The sequence below is a fragment of the Gigantopelta aegis genome, chromosome 4, assembly GCF_016097555.1.
Source record: "Gigantopelta aegis isolate Gae_Host chromosome 4, Gae_host_genome, whole genome shotgun sequence".
NCBI lineage: Eukaryota > Metazoa > Mollusca > Gastropoda > Neomphalida > Peltospiridae > Gigantopelta > Gigantopelta aegis.
In genome coordinates, this window is record NC_054702.1 from 3,284,000 (window position 1) to 3,294,832 (window position 10,833).

Here is a 10,833-nt window from a genome sequence, read left to right on the forward strand (position 1 = left end):
ATTTCGAACTTTGACCCAGCCGGAAGTTATTTGGTCTAGTACTACCTACAGGAACAAACTGCATCAAGTCCGATGGCTAGACCACCAAAAGCAGCCATGCACTCCCAACTTTGACTTTATACCTCTCCATTGAGCTTTTGGAGCCAGTACAGGAACAAACTGCATCAAGTCCGATGGCTAGACCACCAAAAGCAGCCATGCACTCCCAACTTTGACTTTATACCTCTCCATTGAGCTTTTGGAGCCAGTACAGGAACAAACTGCATCAAGTCCGATGGCTAGACCACCAAAAGCAGCCATGCACTCCCAACTTTGACTTTATACCTCTCTATTGAGCTTTTGGAGCCAGTACAGGAACAAACTGCATCAAGTCCGATGGCTAGACCACCAAAAGCAGCCATGCACTCCCAACTTTGACTTTATACCTCTCTATTGAGCTTTTGGAGCCAGTACAGGAACAAACTGCATCAAGTCCGATGGCTAGACCACCAAAAGCAGCCATGCACTCCCAACTTTGACTTTATACCTCTCCATTGAGCTTTTGGAGCCAGTACAGGAACAAACTGCATCAAGTCCGATGGCTAGACCACCAACAGCAGCCATGCACTCCCAACTTTGACTTTATACCTCTCCATTGAGCTTTTGGAGCCAGTACAGGAACAAACTGCATCAAGTCCGATGGCTAGACCACCAAAAGCAGCCATGCACTCCCAACTTTGACTTTATACCTCTCCATTGAGCTTTTGGAGCCAGTACAGGAACAAACTGCATCAAGTCCGATGGCTAGACCACCAAAAGCAGCCATGCACTCCCAACTTTGACTTTATACCTCTCTATTGAGCTTTTGGAGCCAGTACAGGAACAAACTGCATCAAGTCCGATGGCTAGACCACCAAAAGCAGCCATGCACTCCCAACTTTGACTTTATACCTCTCTATTGAGCTTTTGGAGCCAGTACAGGAACAAACTGCATCAAGTCCGATGGCTAGACCACCAACAGCAGCCATGCACTCCCAACTTTGACTTTATACCTCTCCATTGAGCTTTTGGAGCCAGTACAGGAACAAACTGCATCAAGTCCGATGGCTAGACGACCAAAAGCAACCATGCACTCCCAACTTTCTCATGGGTTTAGGGTGGGATGTAGCCCAGTGGTACAGTGCTCACTTGGTGCGTGGTCGCTTTACGACCATTGGGCTATTCTCGTTCCACCCAGTGCTTTGGGGGAGGGGGGTTCAATGCCAGCATATACTTTTGGTATATCAAAGGCCATGGTATGTGCTATCCTGTCTGTGGGATGGTGTATATGCATGTATAAGATTCCTTGTTACTAATGAAAAAAAGGTAGCACATTTCCTCTCTAAGACTATATGTCAAAATTAACAAATATTTGACATCCAATAGCTGATGATTAATAAATCAGTGTGCTCTAGTGGTGTCGTTAAACAAAACAAACTAACTTTCTCATGGGTTTAAGAAGTTACAAATCATTGTTTTAATTAAAACAAATAAAATTATATTGAGTGATAGCCAAAATTACTGTGGAAGAAATTTTCCTTAGAAGCTGTTCATAGTTATCAAATGTTTAATGGGCATACATAATGTACACTGTGGGGGGAGAGGGGGGTATATGTGTGTGTAGTATCACTGTACAGCTTCAAAAGCCCAAGAAATGTTGATATAAATGTTCCTGACATTTTTACTGTATGTTTCTAGAAATGGGAAAGGAGAGGGATAATAAAAAGCACTTGTGAAAATGTTCGTAATGTCTTCTTGTTAAACTATTCTCCGTGTGATAAATGTGTAAACTGTTGTTGTGCTGTAGATGCAGGTGGTGGGAAGACTTCCGTCTGGATCTGGTGTCCACGATCTCAACCTCATGGAAGAGTTTCAAGAAGCCCGGTGAGTCTCTCTTTCTTAGTAAGTGTAACAAAATTCATTCTTCTTTTTGTCCGAGGTAGAGTGGGTTATTTGTTGCACAGGATACCACAGTTTGTATCATTTATGTTATCAGTTGGGCTAGATGTAAAAGGAAAAACAATTTGTTATTTTAACTTTTCAGACCAGCCTCGGTGGTGCAGTGGTTACGGCTGGTAGGTACAGGGTTCGCAGCCCGGTACCGGCTCCAACCCAGAGCGAGTTCTTAAGGGCTCAGTGGATAGGTGTAAGGTCACTAAACCCTCTTCTCTCTCACTAACCTACTGTCCTGGACAGACAGCCCAGATAGCTGAGGTGTGTGCCAAGGACAGGACAGCGTGCTTGAACCATAATTGGATATAAGCACAAAAATAAGTTGAAATGAAATGAAATTTTAACTTTGAAAAGGAGTTTTTAAAAAGGTGGTAGGGTTTTGTTTTCTCAAACCTTACACAAAAATTAAATAGGTCAAATGTTACTGAACTGATATTTGTAAAGGTTGTAAGTACGGTTATGAATAGTTGTTTTTTCTAAGGATTGTCTGTTATTTCTTTTTCATTCATTAGTGTATGAACCAAAAAAGCCTCCACAAACGTTTTGTTTGTTTGTTCATACCTCAGTGAACGTAAAAACAAATAACTGACAATCCTTAAACGGACATACCCTAGTTTTTAAACACTAACAGAAATCATACTTTACTTAGATTTTATTGTTTAGATTGTCCATTTCCATACATTCGAAGTGCTTTTGGTCATCCTGGTGTTTTTAATATCACAAAATGCACTTCTCATATTTTTAAAAAGACATGCGTCTGAGAGGTAACAGTTATGGAGTCAAGTTTTAGTTTATTTTTAGAGGGTATTTCACCATTTCAAAGTCAAGATTTCTGTTTCACTCTATTATAACTTTATCAAAATGTGTTCAGGTTTGTAGATTAACTAAACTTAGTGTTAATTTTCATGGCTGAAACTAGGGTTTGTCCCTTTAAATAAACTGATTAATGTTTTTAAAGGTTGAAAATCGAGATGCTTGAAAATCAGAAGAAAGAATTACTTGGAGAACTCCGACTTCGTAGACAGCAAGGTGGTGGCAGCAACATGCATGTGAGTTGTTGTTTTATTATTGTTTGTTTTCAGTCATTTCACGTTGATGGAACATCACAGGGTGTAGCCCAGTGGTAGAGTACTCGCTCGCTTGAGGCGCGGTGGATCACAGGGTGTAGCCCAGTGGTAGAGTACTCGCTCGCTTGAGGCACGGTGGATCACAGGGTGTAGCCCAGTGGTAGAGTACTCGCTCGCTTGAGGCGCGGTGGATCACAGGGTGTAGCCCAGTGGTAGAGTACTCGCTCGCTTGAGGCGCAGTGGATCACAGGGTGTAGCTCAGTGGTAGAGTACTCGCTCGCTTGAGGCGCGGTGGATCACAGGGTGTAGCCCAGTGGTAGAGTACTCGCTCGCTTGAGGCGCGGTGGATCACAGGGTGTAGCCCAGTGGTAGAGTACTCGCTCGCTTGAGGCGCGGTGGATCACACGGTGGATCACAGGGTGTAGCCCAGTGGTAGAGTACTCGCTCGCTTGAGGCGTGGTGGATCACAGGGTTGATGTACTCAAATCTCCCCCATCCAAGCCAGTACTTCCATCACAGGGTTGATGTACTCGAATCTCCCCCATCCAAGCCAGTACTTCCATCACAGGGTTGATGTACTCGAATCTCCCCCATCCAAGCCAGTACTTCCATCACAGGGTGTAGTTTGTACTGTCCTGTTTGTGAGAAAATATATTGATCATCTACTGCTTCTTTTTGAAAGAGTAGCTTATGTGTTGACAACTAGTTCTTTCTCTCTCTCTGCTTCTCCATCTTTGTCCCACTTCTGTCTCTCTCTCAACCATGACAACAATGATTTAACTTTGAGATCATTTCTATTTTTCAACAAGATTTTAAAACCTTAATGATATTTTATCACTTTAATCAGGATATAAAGTTTAAGAAATATATTATTTGTTGGACATTTTTTGCAGCTGGATGATGATATTTTAACAAAAGCAGAGAATTATGATAAAATACTGGCAGACAATATTGAACTCCGAATGACGACCAAATCATTAATTCTGGAGAAAAACAAACTGCAGGCAGAGTTGAAGAAGGTGAGACTTTCCACTGTATTCATTTACAGTTAGTCGTCCTGCCACTGTTAGTAACTGTGGCCGAGACTTTCCACTGTATTCATTTACAGTTAGTCGTCCTGCCACTGTTAGTAACTGTGGCCGAGACTTTCCACTGTATTCATTTACAGTTAGTCGTCCTGCCACTGTTAGTAATTGTGGCCGAGACTTTCCACTGTATTCATTTACAGTTAGTCGTCCTGCCACTGTTAGTAACTGTGGCCGAGACTTTCCACTGTATTCATTTACAGTTAGTCGTCCTGCCACTGTTAGTAACTGTGGCCGAGACTTTCCACTGTATTCATTTACAGTTAGTCGTCCTGCCACTGTTAGTAACTGTGGCCGAGACTTTCCACTGTATTCATTTACAGTTAGTCGTCCTGCCACTGTTAGTAATTGTGGCTGAGACTTTCCACTGTATTCATTAGTAACTGTGGCCGAGCTGTATTCATCCTGCCACTGCAAAGCGGTCGGTCTAGGATCGATCCTCATCAGTGGGCCCATTTCTCAATCCAGTTAGTGCACCATAACTGATATATCAGAGACCATTGTATAGGCAATCCTGTCTGTGGGATGGTGCTTAGAAAATACCAGACCCCTTGTTACTAATTAAAAGTATAGCAGGTTTCCTCTCTAAGACTATGTCAAAATTATCAAATGTTTATCATCCAATAGCCAGTGCTTAATAAATCAGTTTGCTCTAGTGGTGTTGTTAAACAAAACAAACTGAACTTTTGTGGCTGCAGTTTACGTTTGTAATCGGTGGTGGGCGGGAGTGGTGGGATGGAATGTAGCTCAGTGGTAGAGCACTCGTGTAATAGACGGGTAATACAATCGATCACCTTATTTTGTCCTCATCCCAACCTTTTTTCATTGTCATACATTAACTTGACTTTTCACTGGTGATAAATTAACACTAGAATGAAAACCTAAGTTAAAAACAAAGCAGCACCAGCTGAACAAGCTGTAATGCATTTGGAATGTTGACTGTTTACGACAAAAGATAACAGAGTCACATTGGTCAGTCTGGAATGGACTTTAAGATCTGGGTTCTGATTCTCAAAGGTATCTTATAGCTATGATATCATAAAACTGCTGGGGGCTATGTCAGCTATGTCATAGTCTACGACGGTTTTACAATATCGTAATGCTAGTTAGCTTCAAACATCTATGGTTATAAAACTTTACAGTCTAAAATCAAGGCTTTAGTAATGCACCGATACAAATGGTATGTGGTTCAAGTCTAGAGTCTTCTAAACTGTACAGTCTACAATCAAGGCTTTAGTAATGCACCGATACAAATGGTATGTGGTTCAAGTCTAGAGTCTTCTAAACTGTACAGTCTACAATCAAGGCTTTAGTAATGCACTGATACAAATGGTATGTGGTTCAAGTCTAGAGTCTTCTAAACTGTACAGTCTACAATCAAGGCTTTAGTAATGCACCGATAGAAATGTTATGTGGTTCAAGTCTAGAGTCTTCTAAACTTTACAGTCTACAATCAAGGCTTTAGTAATGCACCGATACAAATGGTATGTGGTTCAAGTCTAGAGTCTTCTAAACTTTACAGTCTACAATCAAGGCTTTAGTAATGCACCGATACAAATGGTATGTGGTTCAAGTCTAGAGTCTTCTAAACTGTACAGTCTACAATCAAGGCTTTAGTAATGCACCGATACAAATGGTATGTGGTTCAAGTCTAGAGTCTTCTAAACTTTAGTCTACAATCAAGGCTTTAGTAATGCACCGATACAAATGGTATGTGGTTCAAGTCTAGAGTCTTCTAAACTGTACAGTCTACAATCAAGGCTTTAGTAATGCACCGATACAAATGGTATGTGGTTCAAGTCTAGAGTCTTCTAAACTGTACAGTCTACAATCAAGGCTTTAGTAATGCACCGATACAAATGGTATGTGGTTCAAGTCTAGAGTCTTCTAAACTGTACAGTCTACAATCAAGGCTTTAGTAATGCACCGATACAAATGTTATGTGGTTCAAGTCTAGAGTCTTCTAAACTGTACAGTTATCTACAATCAAGGCTTTAGTAATGCACCGATACAAATGGTATGTGGTTCAAGTCTAGAGTCTTCTAAACTTTACAGTCTACAATCAAGGCTTTAGTAATGCACCGATACAAATGGTATGTGGTTCAAGTCTAGAGTCTTCTAAACTTTACAGTCTACAATCAAGGCTTTAGTAATGCACCGATACAAATGGTATGTGGTTCAAGTCTAGAGTCTTCTAAACTGTACAGTCTACAATCAAGGCTTTAGTAATGCACCGATACAAATGGTATGTGGTTCAAGTCTAGAGTCTTCTAAACTGTACAGTCTACAATCAAGGCTTTAGTAATGCACCGATACAAATGTTATGTGGTTCAAGTCTAGAGTCTTACAGTGAGCAGTTTAAACTGTTTATAAGCACACACTCTTCATTTCAATTGATAGATGTCTTTTATCAATGATTGTTGATTTCAATTTTCTTTCTGGGGTTTTTTTTCCAGATGAAAAAAGAACTAGAGCATTTTGGGCCAGAGTTTTTTGAGGAGGTTGAAGATATGAAATACAACTACAAAAGATCTGTTGAGAAAAATATACTGTATGAAGAGAAACTTAAACAAATCTCTAGGCAGTTTGGAATATCTCTTAATATTCCTGACCTTGACTGAATGTCAATATTTATTTGTGCAAGGAATTTTAAGTGCTATTCAGTCTTAAATTAGTCATTAGGAAATGTGCCTTGAAGAAGTATTATTGTTCTGTAAAGAAGAAGTGGTTCGCTTTGTCCAGTGGAAATATTTGGGGGTGGGGTTGGTGCATTAGGAAATGTGACAAAATGAAAACCGTGTATTAGATAAAGTGGAAGGCAATATAAATTAAACCATATCGATTTGCTGTGATAGAATAAGAGAATATTGGTTATATTCACAGCTGTATTAAAGTAGTAATTGTGGCTTGAAAACCAAGTTGAAGCATTGTCAATGAAAAGACGTAAGAAAAGAAAAATAACAATGCCTGAAAAACGGAGAAGCTGCTAAACTGACTGCAGTGTTTGTCAGGATCACTCTCACTTCTCCACTCACCTAGACACTTCACGTGATTGCCAGGATCACTCACTTCTCCACTCAACTAGACACTACGTGATTGCCAGGATCACTCTCACTTCTCCGCTCACCTAGACACTTCATGTGATTGCCAGGATCACTCTCGCTTCTCTGCTCACCTAGACACTTCACGTGATTGCCAGGATCACTCTCACTTCTCCACTCACCTAGACACTTCACGTGATTGCCAGTCTGGCACCATTTTACAACAGTGATCGTCAGCTTGCCTTCATTTTGTTGATGACAAAGACTGGAACATGAAAATGGCTTTCCAGGACTAGATATTTGAAGCTGGGGTGGTGGGGCAACTACAAAACTTTTATCTTTGGATGGCTTCAAATATGATTTTCTAGAATCTTAAAAATAAAATGTTTGGAGGGGTGGTAGAATTGGCAAACAAGGCAAGAAGGCACAGTATTTGACTTTAAGGACAGGATTCCTTGTGGTTCGTTGTTACTATAATAATGAATATTAAAGTTGTGGAAGTTAATTATAAAAGGAACTTGAAGTCAATTTTAAAACAAAATTTTTTGTAATAATTTCCTAGAATTGACTGGATCTTGAATATATGTATTAATTGCACAAATGTGTTATTTGACACAAAGGCTTGGATGTTACGTGTACATGAATAAAACAAACTTAAAATATATTGTTTAGTTGCTGTACAATTCTACACAGGTCTACTTCACCCACCATTAGGCAGTTACAACTGTGTGTATTTTGTTCTATGCCATTGGGTGTGTTATTGCTTTTATAAACTAATGATGCCAAATAAAATATTTAAGAAGGAAAAAAAGTGTGTGTGTATATATATATATATATATATATACACACACAGTATATATATATATATGTATATATAATATTTATATAAATCAGCTTTAAGCCTGTTTGCCTTATGTACCATTTAAAAGTGAGCTTGATGTTCATAGTGCATGTATTTATTTGTGATATTGTTCATCCCAGTTGGGGAAGAGGTTCAGTCTGAGGATTATAAAGATCAGGATCTGTGTGATGCAACTGAAATACTTTATCAGTAATATCATCTGTGTAATTTGTTCTCATTTAGTTTTAGTAACTGAAATACATTAGTACAAAATGTATGCTGCATTTCCCCGATAGTTTTTATTATGACACCTGGCAGATGAGAATGGGTGCAAACAATTTAATCATATAAAGTCCAAAATTGGCAGAAATCTACAAAACCTATATAATTGTTTGGTGAACAAACTGTGCAAGGTTACAATGTAACTTACATGCACAGCGGTGGGTCATCGGTAAACCTTTTATATTGTCAATAGATGCCACTAGTATATATTTATAGGACGTTATAATTAGTTCAAACAAAAGCATAGTGGGGTTTTGTTAAATCAACATGTTATTAGTTTTGTAAAAACATTTGTATTGTTACCATTGCTATTACTTCACAAATACATGTATTTCTCATCTAGTTCATTTTGACAGAGGAAAAGAACCACATATATAATCAATGACTAGACAACATTGTTTGCAAAGTGACATTCTAGACGTGTAGAACATTGTTTGCAAAGTGACATTCTAGACAATTAGAACATTGTTTGAAAGCTTATTTATGGATGTTTTTCAGTTGACAAAGGATGTAAGAATTAAGTCGGCAGTAGACCCCGATACATTATCATTTGTTCTATTTAGCCGTGATTCATAAAAACATAACCCTACAAGAGGATTCATTATCTGTGATAACATAATTATTGTGATGTTTTGTATTTAATGTCCGTCCTAGGCAATTCTTTTGTCATATATTTATTTCAAGATGTATTTCAGAATAAATAATTTACTATGATAAAGATTATTGTGGTTCTTTTTGCCAACAGCATAATGGTATTGTACAACATTTTGCTAAGGCATGTTAAGACATTTCCAACCAGTTAATGTTCTTGGGGCTAATAACACGATTTTATTTGGAGCATAATATACAGAACAAACTATGTTCTTTTTGTTGTAAAGTGAAACAATGTATTTCAGTGACCCCAGTCTAAGTGGTACTTTCATGCAGAATCATTTCAACTGCATACAAATAACCTACCTGGCGTCCCACAACTGGTAAGCTTAAGGCCAATGGTATGTAGTCCTGGGCCCCGATCCACAAAACGATCTTAGCACTAAGATCACCGTAGGTGTAAAGTTAGTTGTGCACTTGAGGTGATGTTAGCACCAAGATTGCTTCATGGAACAGGGCCACGAAATGCATATAAAAGATCTGTTATTTGGTAGGAGTAGCATAAACTGTTTTAGACAACAAAAAAAAGAATGCACAAATATACTCTGTCAAAAAAGAAACGCATAGGTGATAGGGAAAAAAACATGTTTTATTTAACGAAGCACCCAACACATTCCATTTACGGTTATATGGCGTCAGACATATGGTCAAGGACCACAGAGATTTTGAGAGGAAACCTGTTGCCACCACATGGGGCCACTCTTTCCGATCAGCAGCAAGGGATCTCTTATTTGCACTTCCCACAGGCAGGATAGCACAAACCATGGCCTTTGTTGAACCAATTATGGATCACTGGTCGGTGCAAGTGGTTTACACCTACCCATTGAGCCTTGCGGAGCACTCACTCAGGGTTTGGAGTCAGTATCTGGATTAAAGTGATGGGGAAAGAAGAAAAGTGTGATTTTACACACACAAAAATTGTACAATGTTGCTGAATGACCATGTTTGTTAATGTTCCTGGAATGCCCAAATGCACCCTAAAACAAATTTAACACGTTGTGTGACAGTTGCAGGAAATGGTCAGATTTTGGCAAATACACATGAAACTCAGGGGAAAAAGATTGCGGTAGTTTTTAGTATTTAAAGCTGTAATGCTCGCAGTGATGTCTCATTTCCATTTTAACGTAGACGAGTTATAAGATGCCAAGACTAAACCTGTCGAATTGAAACATTGCAATAGGCAGCCTCCAGTTAGGTGAATCGCAGTCAGCAGTCGCACACCACCTGAACGTCCATCAGAGCACCATTTCACGTCTCTGGGACAGGAACCAGCAGTTTCAATCAGCTGAAGACCGGTCCAGAAGTGGAAGACCTCGCATAACAACTGCAGCACAAGATCGCTACATCCAGGTTCTGCACTTGCGTCACCGAACTGCCACAGCAGCGAACACTGCTGGACGCATACCTGGTTTGAGAAGGGTGTCTGCACAAACCATTCAGAACCACCTTAAGAAGATGGTTTACGGGCTAGGAGACCGTATGTTGGCCCCGTCCTGCAATGTCAACATCGACATTTACGGGTTTGCTGGTGCACAAATGTACAGGGGTGGAACTTGGGGGAAACTGGCGGCAAGTATGGTTCAGCGATGAGTCACGTTTCCTGCTACAGCGACGTGATGGACGTGTTTACAGACGCTGCAATGAACGTTTTGCCAACAAATGCGTCTCTCAAGTTGACAGTTTCAGTGGAGAGAGTGTCATGATGTGGGGAGCCATCTCATACACTGGCAGAAGTGAACTTGTGTTCGTACAAGGCAACCGGACAGCTGTACGCTACCGGGATGAAATTCTTCGCGGTCACATGCTTCCCATTTTGGATCGACAGAGAGAGCTCTTTTCAGCAGAACAATGCCAGGCCGCATACGGCACGTGTAACAATGGATTTCCTACAGAAT

General features: G+C 39.9%; 1 protein-coding gene across 2 annotated transcripts in view; it reads left to right on the plus strand.

Moving 5' to 3' along the window:
• The window catches only part of LOC121372494 (centrosomal protein of 290 kDa-like), a 29,330-nt gene extending 20,329 nt beyond the window's left edge, over positions 1 to 9,001 (plus strand). For both annotated transcript variants that reach the window (XM_041498837.1, XM_041498838.1), the window contains 4 exons: positions 1,826 to 1,902; positions 2,930 to 3,020; positions 3,932 to 4,057; positions 6,580 to 9,001. In XM_041498837.1, coding sequence (XP_041354771.1) covers positions 1,826 to 1,902; positions 2,930 to 3,020; positions 3,932 to 4,057; positions 6,580 to 6,744 — 459 coding nt within the window. In that variant the 3' untranslated portion in view covers positions 6,745 to 9,001. The remainder of the gene's footprint in view (positions 1 to 1,825; positions 1,903 to 2,929; positions 3,021 to 3,931; positions 4,058 to 6,579) is intronic.
• Positions 9,002 to 10,833: the final 1,832 nt, after the last annotated feature.